Source organism: Salarias fasciatus, assembly GCF_902148845.1.
Source record: "Salarias fasciatus chromosome 23 unlocalized genomic scaffold, fSalaFa1.1 super_scaffold_20, whole genome shotgun sequence".
NCBI lineage: Eukaryota > Metazoa > Chordata > Actinopteri > Blenniiformes > Blenniidae > Salarias > Salarias fasciatus.
The window spans coordinates 18,355,861-18,372,272 of NW_021941230.1; the positions used below are offsets into that span (position 1 = coordinate 18,355,861).

Here is a 16,412-nt window from a genome sequence, read left to right on the forward strand (position 1 = left end):
TACCTGAACCAGCTAGAAGCTAACATCGTTTAGCCGCATCGTCGCTCTCTACAAATCTCAGCAAGTCCAGGACAGAACCCCGCCGCCGCGTCCCGGAACGTAAGAACCGCGTCTCACGTGCTGGTCTCAGGTCTGCTGCTGCCCGCGCGAAGCTTCACTCCGCCGCGGTGTGACGGCTTTCAGCGGATGATGGGCAGATGGCTAGCGAGGCGGCTAGCTCGGCGGCTAGCGCCGTTAGCGCGGCTTTGTTAGCCCGTTAGCCTCCCCGCCGGTGAAAACACCGCGGAACAAACGGTTAAAATGATTCATGACGACCGGGACGGTTAGAAACAGACCATCAGAGGAGATTTTACAGATGTGACAGCAAGAGGTAAAAAAACAGAAACAAGAAGCTTTAACAGACTGAAATAAGCGTATATTAAATAAAAAAATAAATAAGAATAATCATAATATATATACCAATGTATATATTGTTGTTACTATATATTATTATTATTATTATTGTCATATAAATTATTATTATATATAATATACTATATTCTAATATATGTATTTTAGTATATTGTAATTATAGTGTCAATATTGGCCCTATATTTTTACTCCAAAGAAAGGCAGTTAGAAAGTTAGTCACGCTGATTTTTATGCACCATCCAATCCCATTTTTGTGGCGTTAAAAACATTAAAAATATATATGACATTATCGATCTCAGTACCTTCACTGCAAAAACTCCAAATCTCAACAAGTTTTTTAAACTTTTTTTGAGTGAAAATGTCTAATTTTACTTGATGTAAGACAAATGAACTTAAATATTCTATTTCATCCAGATGAAAAGGTTTGATTTCAGAGAAAATTCTCCTGAAATCAAGAACATTTTCAGTTGTTCTATTGGCAGATTTTTTTTTTTTAACAATTTCATAGTAAAAGTATCTTAATTTAAGAAAAACAAACCTGCCAACAGAACAAGTGAAAGTGTTCTTGATTTCAGAGAATTTTCTCTGAAATCAAGCCTCTTTATCTTGATGAAATACAATATTTAAGTGAATTTAATTATTATTACTTTTTTTATTATTATTACTATTATTATCTTAAGTACAATGAGACATTTTCACTCACAACAAGTTTAAAAAACTTGCTGAGATTTGGAGTTTTTGCAGTGTTAGCTGTCATGTACAAAGCATTTTAGAATAATCTTCTAAACTGTATTCAAAATATGTTGGAACATAGAAAGAGTTGTTATAATCTTAGGGGTTCTTGCATTTAAAAAAACCCAAAATAGGGTAAGAACAAATAAAAAATGCAAATGTGTCTCAGTAACTGGAGTTACTGGATAAAAACAGGCAAGACCTTGAAAGTATTTAAAAAGCAGCTGAAAAGATCAACTCTTGAAAAATATCAATCCCAGGGAAAATAAAGTAACCGAAATGACTGAAGGCACTCCTCTGGTCCTGTGAGCGACATCGATGAAGATCAGCCTGGTTTTTCTTCTCCCGTTTCTTTGGGGTTTTTTTCTTGTTTTTTGTTTTTTTCTTTTCTTCCTTTTCGCCTACAAAATATGGAAAATATAGTTTTGGTTGAAAAGGTTTCGAAAAACTCAGTTTTGACTTCAGCCGAAACCCTTCGGTCACCTGATGATGATGATGATGGTGATGATGGTGGTGATGATGATGGTGATGATGGTGGTGATGATGATGGTGGTGGTGATGATGATGATGATGGTGATGATGATGGTGATGATGATGATGGTGATGATGGTGATGATGGTGATGATGGTGGTGATGATGATGGTGATGATGATGATGGTGATGATGGTGGTGATGATGATGGTGGTGGTGATGATGATGATGATGGTGATGATGATGGTGATGATGATGATGGTGATGATGGTGGTGATGGTGATGATGATGATGGTGATGATGGTGATGATGATGATGGTGATGATTAGGGATGTGCGATACCACTTTTTTTCAGACCGATACCAAGTACGAGTACTTCATCTTCAGTACTCACCGATACCGATACTTGCATACCGATACTTTATATATATAAAATTTAAAATAATGCAATGACAGATTATTTTTGAAAATGAATTTTATTTCTAATAAAAAGGCAGCCCAGCCACTACGTTTAAGTCCAAAATAATAGTCTGAAAAATAAAACAAACAACACTGAGTTTACACTTATTTAAATGAAATTAAGTGCAAGATAAAACAGTTTTCTCTGAGTTTTACACTTCATATAAACTAAGGTTTTTGAATGTACTAATTTTAATGATTTTTTAATGAACTAAAGTCAAAGATAGAACAACCCCCGGGTTTAAAGAGTTGCTCGTGTTATTTGTGCTGCTCTCGGATCTCTGCTCTTCAGTTTCTCGGTCTTCTGCAGAGTTTGCCGTCGAGTTGCTGCCGGAGTTTTCTTTTTTTCCAGCACAACAGCGTCAGACTCTTGTCCACAAGCTTCGCCCTGAGGTGTTTAAACAATGAACAACATCGCGCACCTCCTTTAGCAATTTTAGCATTGCAGAGTTAGCATTCTGCAAAGCTCGACTCGTTTTTACTTATATAAAAGAATTTCCACACCGGCGGAGTTTTGGTGAGACGAGCAGCCGTTCTGAACTCATCCTGTTGTCTCTGCTCTGGATGAGACTCATGGAGAATCAACCCGCTGCAGTGTAGCCCTGCGCCTGTCAGCGACTCCCAGAGAGGAGCTTCTTCCTCCTTCATGTTTGTCGGCAGCTTGCATCCCATTCGGTTGCACTACCGCCAACTGCTGGTGAGGAGGGCTTACTACGTGTGGGGTTTTCTTGCCGTGAGTATCGGCGGCTGGCATCGGTAGCCTTCACGAGTACCCGATACCTTGAAATAAGGCCAGTATCGGCCCGATACCGATACCTGGTATCGGTACTCGCACATCCCTAGTGATGATGATGGTGATGATGATGATGATGATGGTGATGATGATGGTGATGATGATGATGGTGATGATGATGGTGATGATGATGATGGTGGTGGTGGTGATGATGATGATGATGTGATGATGATGATGATGATGGTGATGATGATGGTGATGATGATGATGATGATGGTGATGATGATGATGGTGATGATGGTGGTGATGGTGATGATGATGATGGTGATGATGGTGATGATGATGATGGTGATGATGATGGTGATGATGATGATGATGATGGTGATGATGATGATGGTGATGATGATGGTGATGATGATGATGATGATGATGATGATGATGATGATGGTGATGATGATGGTGATGATGATGATGGTGATGATGGTGGTGATGGTGATGATGATGATGGTGATGATGGTGATGATGATGATGATGATGATGATGGTGATGATGATGGTGATGATGATGATGGTGATGATGGTGGTGATGGTGATGATGATGATGGTGATGATGGTGATGATGATGATGGTGATGATGATGGTGATGATGATGATGATGATGGTGATGATGATGGTGATGATGATGATGGTGATGATGGTGGTGATGGTGATGATGGTGGTGGTGGTGATGTTGATGGTGATGATGGTGATGATGGTGGTGATGATGGTGATGATGATGGTGATGATGGTGGTGATGGTGATGATGATGATGGTGATGATGATGGTGATGATGATGATGGTGATGATGATGATGGTGATGATGGTGGTGATGATGATGGTGGTGGTGGTGATGGTGATGATGGTGGTGATGATGATGGTGATGATGATGATGATGGTGATGATGATGATGGTGATGATGATGATGATGATGATGGTGATGATGGTGATGATGATGATGGTGATGATGGTGGTGATGGTGATGATGATGATGGTGATGATGGTGATGATGATGATGGTGATGATGATGATGGTGATGATGGTGGTGATGATGATGATGATGATGATGTGATGATGATGATGATGATGGTGATGATGATGATGGTGATGATGGTGATGATGATGATGATGATGATGATCAAAACAAATTTAGATTAAAAAAAGAACAGGATAGACTGGAATGAGCAGCTTTTATTTTGTAAAGACTGGAGAGCTCTTATTGTGAAAACCTCCCCCTGGATGCAGTCTGTGCCGAGAACGCCGATGTTCTCCAGATGTTCTCCAGATGTTCTCCAGATGTTCTGTGAGTCCTGGCCGGTCTGCAGAGGCCGTCCCGTCCTCGTCCTCGTCCCGTCCTCGTCCTCGTCCTCGTCCCGTCCAGCTGTGTGTCAGGACCTCATAGCGTGTCTTCTGTCCTCAGACTGTCTCATGTCTTCAGCGGAAATGAGTGCTGCTGTCCCCAACCACCGGAGGACCAAGCCCGGAGGTAAGACCGTCTGCTGGTCCACCGGGACCCCGGGAGCCACAGCTTTGACCACTGCGCTGCTTTCAGGCATCAAACCGGGCGCCGCCGGCCAGGGCGTGACCGGCCCCACGTCCCAGATCCCCGGCCTGTCCCAGACCGCCTCGGACAGCGTCCCCGAGAGGACCAGCGGCCGGCGGGTCGGCATCTTCGAGACGGACTCGGACTACGTCAAGCTGGCCAAGGGGGGGGGACACAAAGGTAGAGGACACTGTCCAACAGGGGACACAAAGGTAGAGGACACTGTCCAGGGGGGGACACAAAGGTAGAGGACACTGTCCAACAGGGGACACAAAGGTAGAGGACACTGTCCAACAGGGGACACAAAGGTAGAGGACACTGTCCAGGGGGGGACACAAAGGTAGAGGACACTGTTCAGGGGGGGACACAAAGGTAGAGGACACTGTCCAACAGGGGACACAAAGGTAGAGGACACTGTCCAACGGGGGACACTGTCCAGGGGGGACACAAAGGTAGAGGACACTGTCCAGGGGGGGACACAAAGGTAGAGGACACTGTCCAGGGGGGGACACAAAGGTAGAGGACACTGTCCAACAGGGGACACAAAGGTAGAGGACACTGTCCAGGGGGGGACACAAAGGTAGAGGACACTGTCCAACAGGGGACACAAAGGTAGAGGACACTGTCCAACGGGGGACACTGTCCAGGGGGGACACAAAGGTAGAGGACACTGTCCAAAAGGGGGCACAAAGGTAGAGGACACTCTGTCCTCTCTGGGGAGTCGAGGTGCTGCAGGGGTGCTGATTTTGCTCCAGTTGGTAAATGTGCTGTCCCCCCCGCTGTCCCCCCTCTACTGTCCCCCCTTTACTGTCCCCCCCTGCTGTCCCCCCCGTGCTTTCTCCCCCCCGTGCTGTCCCCCCGTGCTGTCCCCCCCGCTGTCCCCCCTCTACTGTCCCCTCTTTACTGTCCCCCCCGTGCTGTCCCCCCTTTACTGTCCCCCCCTGCTGTCCCCCCCTGCTGTCCCCCCGTGCTTTCTCCCCCCCTGTGCTGTCCCCCCCCGTGCTGTCCCCCCCCCGTGCTGTCCCCCCGTGCTGTCCCCCCCCGTGCTGTCCCCCCGTGCTGTCCCCCCCCCGTGCTGTCCCCCCCGTGCTGTCCCCCCCCGTGCTGTCCCCCCCGTGCTGTCCCCCCGGTGCTGTCCCCCCCGTGCTGTCCCCCCCGTGCTGTCCCCCCGGTGCTGTCCCCCCCGTGCTGTCCCCCCCGTGCTGTCCCCCCCGGTGCTGTCCCTCCCGTGCTGTCCCCCCCCGTGCTGTCCCCCTGCAGGACTCCTGAGCCATGATGTGGACGACGTGGACGACGTCCCTAAAAGAGCCTACCAGCCCAGCAACTGGTTTGGAGACGAATCCAGGAGGTAAGAGTCCTCTGGACCACCGTCCCCCCCGGTCCCCCTCCTGGTCCCCCCTCATGCCCCCCGCTCCCGGTCCTGGTCCTGTGGTCTTGCTGGTCCTGGTCCACATCCTGGACAGCCTGCTGGGTTTAGTCTCTGTGAAGGACACCGTCAGGACAGCAGGACAGGGGGGACAGACAGCTGAAGACATGAACCGTCCTCTGAGCAGTCCGGCCCTGGTCCCACCTGTCCCCTGGTCCCACCCGTCTGTCCCCTGGTCCCACCCGTCTGTCCCCTGGTCCCACCTGTCCCCTGGTCTCACCCATCTGTCCCCTGGTCCCACCTGTCTGTCCCCTGGTCCCACCTGTCTCCCTGGTTCTGTCCTCGCAGTGGGAGCAAGGCGGCGTCCCCGGACGGCCTGAAGACGGGCCGGCGTCCCCTGACGGCCCCGTTTGGCACCGATAACGGCTCCCCCTGGGACAGGGACACCGAGAGACACTCTCCCGATAAGGACAAGGTGACGGGACGGGCCCGGCGTCCCCCGGCGTCCCCCAGCATCGCCACATGTCCTCATTCTTTGTTTTTATTTCCAGTTTTTCCTCCACGTCCCTCTCTGTCCTCAGTTTGCCTCGTCCCCACGCCATCGTCCCCGTCCGTCCCGCCGTCTTTCATTTGAGTTTCTCTGGAGATTTTCACAATAAGAGCTCAGGTAAGACGCGTCCCCCGGCTGGACGTCTTCAGGACCCGCCGGCCTCGTCCGTCCGGGCGGAGGACGTCTTCTAGATCAGGAGCCGTCATTTTGTCTCCCTTTGTCCGTCCCTCATGTCTCCCTTTGAGTTGTCCCTCCAGTGTCCTCGCTGTCCCGTGTCCATTGGCGTCCTCTAGTGTCCTCGCTGGACAGAGCTGTGATCCCACTCTGTCTCGTTGCAGATGTCCCCCGACAGTCCGTCCCCGCAGATGGAGAATCTGTCCCTCGCCGGCAAATACAAGCGAACGTAAGACGGCACCGCCGCTGTCCTCTGTCCTCTGAGCCGAGGCCCGGGGGACGTGTCCCCTAACGTCTCCGTGTCCCCGCAGATCCTATGATAAGAAGGCTCCGCCCGTCAGCATGTCCAAGCTGCTGAGCCACGGCTACATGGAGGACAAGAAGACGTCTCCCAACGAGGACGACACGTCCAGTACGAGCCTCCGTCCGTCCACACGGCGCGTCCAGAGCTAAAGAGCTAAAGCTAGCCCTGAGAGAAGCTACAGCTAAAGAGCTAAAGCTAGCCCTGAGAGAAGCTACAGCTAAAGAGCTAAAGCTAGCCGTCAGAGAAGCTACAGCTAAAGAGCTAAAGCTAGCCCTGAGAGAAGCTACAGCTAAAGAGCTAAAGCTAACCCTGAGAGAAGCTACAGCTGAAGAGCTAAAGCTAGCCCTGAGAGAAGCTATAGCTAAAGAGCTAAAGCTAGCCCTGAGAGAAGCTACAGCTAAAGAGCTAAAGCTAGCCCTGAGAGAAGCTACAGCTAAAGAGCTAAAGCTAGCCCTGAGAGAAGCTACAGCTAAAGAGCTAAAGCTAACCCTGAGAGAAGCTACAGCTAAAGAGCTAAAGCTAGCCCTGAGAGAAGCTACAGCTAAAGAGCTAAAGCTAACCCTGAGAGAAGCTACAGCTAAAGAGCTAAAGCTAGCCCTGAGAGAAGCTATAGCTAAAGAGCTAAAGCTAGCCCTGAGAGAAGCTACAGCTAAAGAGCTAAAGCTAGCCCTCAGAGAAGCTACAGCTAAAGAGCTAAAGCTAACCCTGAGAGAAGCTAGAGCTAAAGCTAACCCTGAGAGAAGCTAGGGCTAAAGAGCTAAAGCTAGCCCTCAGAGAAGCTACAACTAAAGAGCTAAAGCTAACCCTGAGAGAAGCTACAGCTAAAGAGCTAAAGCTAGCCCTGAGAGAAGCTACAGCTAAAGAGCTAAAGCTAACCCTGAGAGAAGCTACAGCTAAAGAGCTAAAGCTAGCCCTTAGAGAAGCTACAGCTAAAGAGCTAAAGCTAGCCCTTAGAGAAGCTACAGCTAAAGAGCTAAAGCTAGCCCTGAGAGAAGCTACAGCTAAAGAGCTAAAGCTAGCCCTTAGAGAAGCTACAGCTAAAGAGCTAAAGCTAGCCCTCAGAGAAGCTACAGCTAAAGAGCTAAAGCTAACCCTGAGAGAAGCTAGAGCTAAAGAGCTAAAGCTAGCCCTGAGAGAAGCTACAGCTAAAGAGCTAAAGCTAACCCTGAGAGAAGCTACAGCTGAAGAGCTAAAGCTAGCCCTGAGAGAAGCTAGAGCTAAAGAGCTAAAACTAACCCTTAGAGAAGCTACAGCTAAAGAGCTAAAGCTAACCCTGAGAGAAGCTACAGCTAAAGAGCTAAAGCTAGCCCTGAGAGAAGCTACAGCTAAAGAGCTAAAGCTAGCCCTGAGAGAAGCTACAGCTAAAGAGCTAAAGCTAGCCCTGAGAGAAGCTACAGCTAAAGAGTTAAAGCTAGCCCTGAGAGAAGCTACAGCTAAAGAGCTAAAGCTAGCCCTGAGAGAAGCTACAGCTAAAGAGCTAAAGCTAGCCCTGAGAGAAGCTACAGCTAAAGAGCTAAAGCTAACCCTGAGAGAAGCTACAGCTGAAGAGCTAAAGCTCGCCCTGAGAGAAGCTACAGCTAAAGAGCTAAAGCTAACCCTTAGAGAAGCTACAGCTAAAGAGCTAAAGCTAGCCCTTAGAGAAGCTACAGCTAAAGAGCTAAAGCTAGCCCTCAGAGAAGCTACAGCTAAAGAGCTAAAGCTAGCCCTTAGAGAAGCTACAGCTAAAGAGCTAAAGCTCGCCCTGAGAGAAGCTAGAGCTAAAGAGCTAAAGCTAGCCCTTAGAGAAGCTACAGCTAAAGAGCTAAAGCTAGCCCTCAGAGAAGCTACAGCTAAAGAGCTAAAGCTAGCCCTTAGAGAAGCTACAGCTAAAGAGCTAAAGCTAGCCCTTAGAGAAGCTACAGCTAAAGAGCTAAAGCTAGCCCTGAGAGAAGCTACAGCTAAAGAGCTAAAGCTAGCCCTCAGAGAAGCTACAGCTAAAGAGCTAAAGCTAACCCTGAGAGAAGCTAGAGCTAAAGAGCTAAAGCTAGCCCTGAGAGAAGCTACAGCTAAAGAGCTAAAGCTAACCCTGAGAGAAGCTACAGCTGAAGAGCTAAAGCTAGCCCTGAGAGAAGCTAGAGCTAAAGAGCTAAAACTAACCCTTAGAGAAGCTACAGCTAAAGAGCTAAAGCTAACCCTGAGAGAAGCTACAGCTAAAGAGCTAAAGCTAGCCCTGAGAGAAGCTACAGCTAAAGAGCTAAAGCTAGCCGTCAGAGAAGCTACAGCTAAAGAGCTAAAGCTAGCCCTGAGAGAAGCTACAGCTAAAGAGCTAAAGCTAACCCTGAGAGAAGCTACAGCTGAAGAGCTAAAGCTAGCCCTGAGAGAAGCTATAGCTAAAGAGCTAAAGCTAGCCCTGAGAGAAGCTACAGCTAAAGAGCTAAAGCTAGCCCTGAGAGAAGCTACAGCTAAAGAGCTAAAGCTAACCCTGAGAGAAGCTACAGCTGAAGAGCTAAAGCTAGCCCTGAGAGAAGCTATAGCTAAAGAGCTAAAGCTAGCCCTGAGAGAAGCTACAGCTAAAGAGCTAAAGCTAGCCCTGAGAGAAGCTACAGCTAAAGAGCTAAAGCTAGCCCTTAGAGAAGCTACAGCTAAAGAGCTAAAGCTAGCCCTCAGAGAAGCTACAGCTAAAGAGCTAAAGCTAGCCCTTAGAGAAGCTACAGCTAAAGAGCTAAAGCTCGCCCTGAGAGAAGCTAGAGCTAAAGAGCTAAAGCTAGCCCTTAGAGAAGCTACAGCTAAAGAGCTAAAGCTAGCCCTCAGAGAAGCTACAGCTAAAGAGCTAAAGCTAGCCCTTAGAGAAGCTACAGCTAAAGAGCTAAAGCTAGCCCTTAGAGAAGCTACAGCTAAAGAGCTAAAGCTAGCCCTGAGAGAAGCTACAGCTAAAGAGCTAAAGCTAGCCCTCAGAGAAGCTACAGCTAAAGAGCTAAAGCTAACCCTGAGAGAAGCTAGAGCTAAAGAGCTAAAGCTAGCCCTGAGAGAAGCTACAGCTAAAGAGCTAAAGCTAACCCTGAGAGAAGCTACAGCTGAAGAGCTAAAGCTAGCCCTGAGAGAAGCTAGAGCTAAAGAGCTAAAACTAACCCTTAGAGAAGCTACAGCTAAAGAGCTAAAGCTAACCCTGAGAGAAGCTACAGCTAAAGAGCTAAAGCTAGCCCTGAGAGAAGCTACAGCTAAAGAGCTAAAGCTAGCCGTCAGAGAAGCTACAGCTAAAGAGCTAAAGCTAGCCCTGAGAGAAGCTACAGCTAAAGAGCTAAAGCTAACCCTGAGAGAAGCTACAGCTGAAGAGCTAAAGCTAGCCCTGAGAGAAGCTATAGCTAAAGAGCTAAAGCTAGCCCTGAGAGAAGCTACAGCTAAAGAGCTAAAGCTAGCCCTGAGAGAAGCTACAGCTAAAGAGCTAAAGCTAACCCTGAGAGAAGCTACAGCTGAAGAGCTAAAGCTAGCCCTGAGAGAAGCTATAGCTAAAGAGCTAAAGCTAGCCCTGAGAGAAGCTACAGCTAAAGAGCTAAAGCTAGCCCTGAGAGAAGCTACAGCTAAAGAGCTAAAGCTAGCCCTGAGAGAAGCTACAGCTAAAGAGCTAAAGCTAACCCTGAGAGAAGCTAGAGCTAAAGAGCTAAAGCTAGCCCTGAGAGAAGCTATAGCTAAAGAGCTAAAGCTAGCCCTGAGAGAAGCTACAGCTAAAGAGCTAAAGCTAGCCCTCAGAGAAGCTACAGCTAAAGAGCTAAAGCTAACCCTGAGAGAAGCTAGAGCTAAAGCTAACCCTGAGAGAAGCTAGGGCTAAAGAGCTAAAGCTAGCCCTCAGAGAAGCTACAACTAAAGAGCTAAAGCTAACCCTGAGAGAAGCTACAGCTAAAGAGCTAAAGCTAGCCCTGAGAGAAGCTACAGCTAAAGAGCTAAAGCTAACCCTGAGAGAAGCTACAGCTAAAGAGCTAAAGCTAGCCCTTAGAGAAGCTACAGCTAAAGAGCTAAAGCTAGCCCTTAGAGAAGCTACAGCTAAAGAGCTAAAGCTAGCCCTGAGAGAAGCTACAGCTAAAGAGCTAAAGCTAGCCCTTAGAGAAGCTACAGCTAAAGAGCTAAAGCTAGCCCTCAGAGAAGCTACAGCTAAAGAGCTAAAGCTAACCCTGAGAGAAGCTAGAGCTAAAGAGCTAAAGCTAGCCCTGAGAGAAGCTACAGCTAAAGAGCTAAAGCTAACCCTGAGAGAAGCTACAGCTGAAGAGCTAAAGCTAGCCCTGAGAGAAGCTAGAGCTAAAGAGCTAAAACTAACCCTTAGAGAAGCTACAGCTAAAGAGCTAAAGCTAACCCTGAGAGAAGCTACAGCTGAAGAGCTAAAGCTAGCCCTGAGAGAAGCTAGAGCTAAAGAGCTAAAACTAACCCTTAGAGAAGCTACAGCTAAAGAGCTAAAGCTAACCCTGAGAGAAGCTACAGCTAAAGAGCTAAAGCTAGCCCTGAGAGAAGCTACAGCTAAAGAGCTAAAGCTAGCCCTGAGAGAAGCTACAGCTAAAGAGCTAAAGCTAGCCCTGAGAGAAGCTACAGCTAAAGAGTTAAAGCTAGCCCTGAGAGAAGCTACAGCTAAAGAGCTAAAGCTAGCCCTGAGAGAAGCTACAGCTAAAGAGCTAAAGCTAGCCCTGAGAGAAGCTACAGCTAAAGAGCTAAAGCTAACCCTGAGAGAAGCTACAGCTGAAGAGCTAAAGCTCGCCCTGAGAGAAGCTAGAGCTAAAGAGCTAAAGCTAACCCTTAGAGAAGCTACAGCTAAAGAGCTAAAGCTAGCCCTTAGAGAAGCTACAGCTGAAGAGCTAAAGCTAGCCCTCAGAGAAGCTACAGCTAAAGAGCTAAAGCTAGCCCTTAGAGAAGCTACAGCTAAAGAGCTAAAGCTCGCCCTGAGAGACGCTAGAGCTAAAGAGCTAAAGCTAGCCCTTAGAGAAGCTACAGCTAAAGAGCTAAAGCTAGCCCTCAGAGAAGCTACAGCTAAAGAGCTAAAGCTAGCCCTTAGAGAAGCTACAGCTAAAGAGCTAAAGCTCGCCCTTAGAGAAGCTACAGCTAAAGAGCTAAAGCTAGCCCTGAGAGAAGCTCGAGCTAAAGAGCTACAGCTAACCCTGAGAGAAGCTAATTATGATGACGTGTTTGTTCTGAAGAGCTGATTGGCTGAAGTTCCTGTCAGTCACAGTCCACAGGCTGAGAGGCGGGTTTTCAGTGAACCAGAGCGTTTTCTCTTCCGGTTTCAGAATTAGACCCAGAAAGTCTTTTATTTCACACAAAATGACTTTTCCTCAGCGCCAGAAATAAACTGTTACCATGGTAACGCCTTACCAGGCGTTGGACCAGCTGAAACAGCTGAACACCCGTCTGTTCCACTTTACGTTCCTGGTTCTGAAGCCGAGGTGAAGAGTCCTCCAGAGCGTGAACCTCAGTCCTGCTCTCAGTTCCTCGTTCTGCTCGTTCTGTTGTCCCATCGCCATGACAATCATATTCCAAGATGGCCGCCCGGAGCCGGAGTGGAGTCCAGTACAGCGGAATAACTGTGTCCTCCCTGTGTCTCCGTCCTTCAGGCGTCACCTCGGAACAGACCAGCACCGTGGCCACGGAGGACGTGGACGACCTGGAGTAGTGGACGGGGGACGGGGGGACAGGGGACGGGGGACGGCCCACCTCCGCCCGCTCATGGATTCACCATGTCCGTTGTTCGTCCACTGACTGTTGGGTTCCGTACTCATGTTTCTGCGGCGGTACCGTCTGTTTGTTTTAAGTTCTAGAGCAGTGATCCGTAGACCTGTCTGTGACCTTTGACCTCTGTTTCTGAGTTGTGAGCGGGGCTGGAGACCACCCGGCCCGGTCCGGCCCTCGGTCCTGATCCGAGCCGTCCTGGCTGCCGCTGGCTGTCCTCCCTGGTTTAGTGAAGACCCGGTCCAGGAGGCTCTGTAGTGGTCCTGCTGCAGAACGGGGGGCCAGGGATGTGGGTCTGGGTTTGGAACCAGGACTCCTGGAGCTTTGGTTCTGGGTTCCTGGATCTTTGGTTCTGGGTTCTGGAGCTTTGGTTCTGGACTCCTGGATCTTTGGTCCAGGGACCAGGACCCCTCCCTCCTGGGGGGCCCTGAAGCCCTGGTCTGAAGGTCTTGTCCCTGGTCCCTTGTCCCTGGTCTTTCTGTGGAGCAGAGGAACCTGCAGCAGCTTCTCGTTCTGGTTCTTGAGTCCCTCCTGGACCAGGGAACCAGGGAACCAGGAACCAGGATCAGTCCCTCCCTCCTCTGCTGGTCCAGCAGGGCCGCATCAGGCTGGAGCTTCAATATGATTGGTTCTTAGAAACGCTTCCTTCCTTCCTGTCAGACTGGTAGTTTCAGCCCCGCCCCTCAGGGTTCTGGTCCAGATCCTGCGGGACCGGTAGTCCTCGTCAGTCCAGCAGGTCCATCAGTCCCAGCGGCGTCTCTCTAACTCCACACCAGCTTCCTGCTTCCTGTCTGCGGCGCTGAGAGCAGTCAGTCGGTTTGGTTTTCTACTCCTGCTAAACACCAACCTCTTCCTGTTTCCTGTCCGTCGGTGTTTTCACACCACTCAACAGGAAGTGGAACTTCTGCACGGTTCTCACTCCGCTCGTGTCCCTCGTCTCGCTTTGTTTCCGCAAATGACGTGGCTTTAGCCTAACGGCTAACGTGGCTTTAGCCGAACGGCTAACGTGGCTTTAGCCGTACGGCTAACGTGGCTTTAGCCTTATGGCTAACGTGGCTTTAGCCTTATGGCTAACGTGGCTTTAGCCTAACAGCTAACGTGGCTTTAGCCTTATGGCTAACGTGGCTTTAGCCTTATGGCTAACGTGGCTTTAGCCTAACAGCTAACGTGGCTTCAGCCGTACGGCTAACGTGGCTTTAGCCGTACGACTAACGTGGCTTCAGCCGTACGACTAACGTGGCTTTAGCCGTACGGCTAACGTGGCTTTAGCCGTACGGCTAACGTGGCTTCAGCCGTACGGCTAACGTGGCTTCAGCCGTACGGCTAACGTGGCTTTAGCCGAACGGCTAACGTGGCTTTAGCCGTACGGCTAACGTGGCTTTAGCCGAACGGCTAACGTGACTTTAGCCGATCGGCTGACATACCAGAGGAGGGTGAAGACGGCAGCTGCCAGAACCTCAGTCCAGTGCCCGGCGCGGTGCAGGACATCCGGCGCCAGGCGGCGGCGTGGGACCCGTCCTCCGGCGCCAGGCGGCGGCGGCGGCGGTGCGGGACTGGTCATGTTGCTCGCTGCTCTCAGACTCCGTGGTTCTAATGGTTCTAATAAACGGCATGTGCATGTACCGGTGTGTGTCTCCTTTCTTTGGAAATGGGCTGGTCTCTGTGCCCAGGTCCCAGGTCTCTGTGCCCAGGTCCCTGTACCCGGGTCTCTGTTCCCGGGTCTCAATGTCCGGGTCTCTGTGCCCGGGTCCCAGGTCCTGGGTCTCTGTGCCCGGGTCCCAGGTCCTGGGTCTCTGTTCCCGGGTCTCTGTGCCCGGGTCCCAGGTCCTGGGTCTCTGTTCCCGGGTCTCTGTGCCTGGGTCCCAGGTCCTGGGTCTCTGTGCCCGGGTCCCTGGGGTCCTGGTTGCTCCACCCGGCTCCCCCCTCACAGCTTCATGGTGTCAGTTCCAGACGTCTCGGGACCGTTGAGTCCCTTGCAGGTTTTCGGGGGGTTCGGGGAACCAGGAAAACCTGCAGGAACCCACACAGCCACAGGGAGAACCCAGCCAGGTCCTGAACCGGGACCCGTGACTCCCTGTAGGGCCTCAGCAGAGCGTCACATGACCGTTAAAGCTACAGTCATCTTTGATGCATTCTGGGAAATGAGTCAACTGGAGGACGGGTCCTCAACCAGACTATCAGGAACTAGTCCAGACTCAGTGGGTGAAGACGTCCCCATGTCTCGGTGGACTGGTCCGTCCTGGTCCTGCATGTCTCAGTGGTCCCTCCCTCCAACACCTGAAGGAACGAAGGACCAGAACTCTCAACGAGGACAGCATGAGGGACCAGGACCTGGACCAGGAGAGGACAGGTCTGGAGGAACCCTGTTCAGTGAGGACCGGGTCTGGAGAAATCCTGGTTGGATCTTGGTCTGGAATGTAAAGGGGGATCTCGAGTCCTGGAGGTGGGGAGGTTTTCAGGGTGGGGGGCCGATCAGGGTCTGGGTTCTGGGGTCAGGGTGGGGGGCCGGTCAGGGTCCGGGTTGTGGGGGGTCAGGATAAGGGGCCACTCAGGGTCTGGGTTCTGGAGTCAGGGTGGGGGGCAGGTCAGGGTCTGGGTTCTGGAGTCAGGGTGGGGGGCCGGTCAGGGTCCGGGTTGTGGGGGGTCAGGATGGGGTGCCACTCAGGGTTCTGGAGTCAGGGTGGGGGGCAGGTCAGGGTCTGGGTTCTGGGGTCAGGGTGGGGGCAGGTCAGGGTCTGGGTTCTGGGGTCAGGGTGGGGGGCAGGTCAGGGTCTGGGTTCTGGAGTCAGGGTGGGGGGCCGGTCAGGGTCCGGGTTGTGGGGGGTCAGGATGGGGTGCCACTCAGGGTTCTGGAGTCAGGGTGGGGGGCAGGTCAGGGTCTGGGTTCTGGGGTCAGGGTGGGGGTCTGGGGTCTGTCTCGGGTCCTCGTTTCTTTTGCAGCTGCTGCAGAACCAGACCTGCTCCCGCGTCTCTGGCGGCGGATCGATTCCCGGATCGATTCTCGGATCGGAAACCGATCTCCCGCCGCATGGTGACGTCACGCCGCTGATCGCGAGCCGCGCTGGGCGGGCTGGTGGTGGAGGCTCTGCTGGACGCTGCTGGACGCTGCTGGACGCTGCTGGACGCTGCTGGACGCTGACCGGCGCACCGACACCGGTCCCGGGAGACCAGAGGGAGGACCGCCGCCGTGCTCGAGGAGCGTGACGACGCGCACGAGACGGAGCTGCTGACGTCCGCGCGGCGCGCGGGAGATGTAGCAGCTCGTCGGTCTGCGGCGGAGGATGGAGGCGTAGCGGAGCAGCGGCGGCCTGCTTCACAACATCTGGCCGGTGAGTCGCTCCGACGGCCGGGCCGCGGGGCCGGGGGGCCGGGGGGGCGGACCGGGGACGGGGACGGGAGACGGGGACGGGGACGGGGCGCGCGGGCTCGGTGTCCCGGTCTCCGCTGTCCCGGTCTCAGGTCCGGAGAGTCGCCGTGACCTCGTCCTTGGCCGCCGATCGCGGCTGGATGATGGAGGGAGGAGGGTGGAGGAGAGACCGGTGCTGTGCTCCGTACCTGCTAATGCCTGCTCCACCCTCCGCCCTCCAGCCTCCAGCCTCCATCCTGCAAGTGCACCCTCACGCTCCAGCCTCCATCCTCCACCCTCCATCCTCCAGCCTCCATCCTCCACCCTCCATCCTCCAGCCTCCATCCTCCACCCTCCAGCCTCCAGCCTCCATCCTCCAGCCTCCACCCTCACGCTCCAGCCTCCATCCTCCACCCTCCATCCTCCAGCCTCCATCCTCCACCCTCCATCCTCCAGCCTCCATCCTCCAGCCTCCACCCTCACGCTCCACCCTCCATCCTCCAGCCTCCATCCTCCAGCCTCCACCCTCACGCTCCAGCCTCCATCCTCCACCCTCCATCCTCCAGCCTCCATCCTCCACCCTCCAGCCTCCAGCCTCCATCC

The 16,412-nt window shown here is 51.8% G+C and overlaps 1 protein-coding gene across 7 annotated transcripts; it reads left to right on the forward strand.

Moving 5' to 3' along the window:
- Window positions 1-27: 27 nt before the first annotated feature.
- LOC115383980 (uncharacterized protein C7orf57-like) lies at window positions 28-14,085 on the forward strand. 7 transcript variants are annotated; one of them, XR_003930780.1, is made up of 8 exons: window positions 28-99; window positions 4,087-4,144; window positions 4,262-4,327; window positions 4,394-4,564; window positions 5,645-5,732; window positions 6,099-6,417; window positions 6,639-6,703; window positions 6,786-6,861. XR_003930780.1 is itself a non-coding variant. In XM_030086221.1 (8 exons), exons 1-8 carry the CDS (start codon window positions 4,081-4,083, stop codon window positions 12,405-12,407), a joined length of 759 nt encoding a protein of 252 aa, XP_029942081.1. In that variant the 5' UTR covers window positions 3,947-4,080; the 3' UTR covers window positions 12,408-14,085. The 7 variants fall into 7 exon arrangements, 1 of the variants encoding a protein (XP_029942081.1); XR_003930779.1 differs by having other exon boundaries at window positions 41-99; window positions 4,244-4,327; XR_003930782.1 differs by lacking the exon at window positions 28-99 and having other exon boundaries at window positions 3,931-4,144; window positions 4,244-4,327; window positions 6,099-6,225; window positions 6,332-6,417.
- The last annotated feature ends 2,327 nt before the right edge of the window (window positions 14,086-16,412 follow it).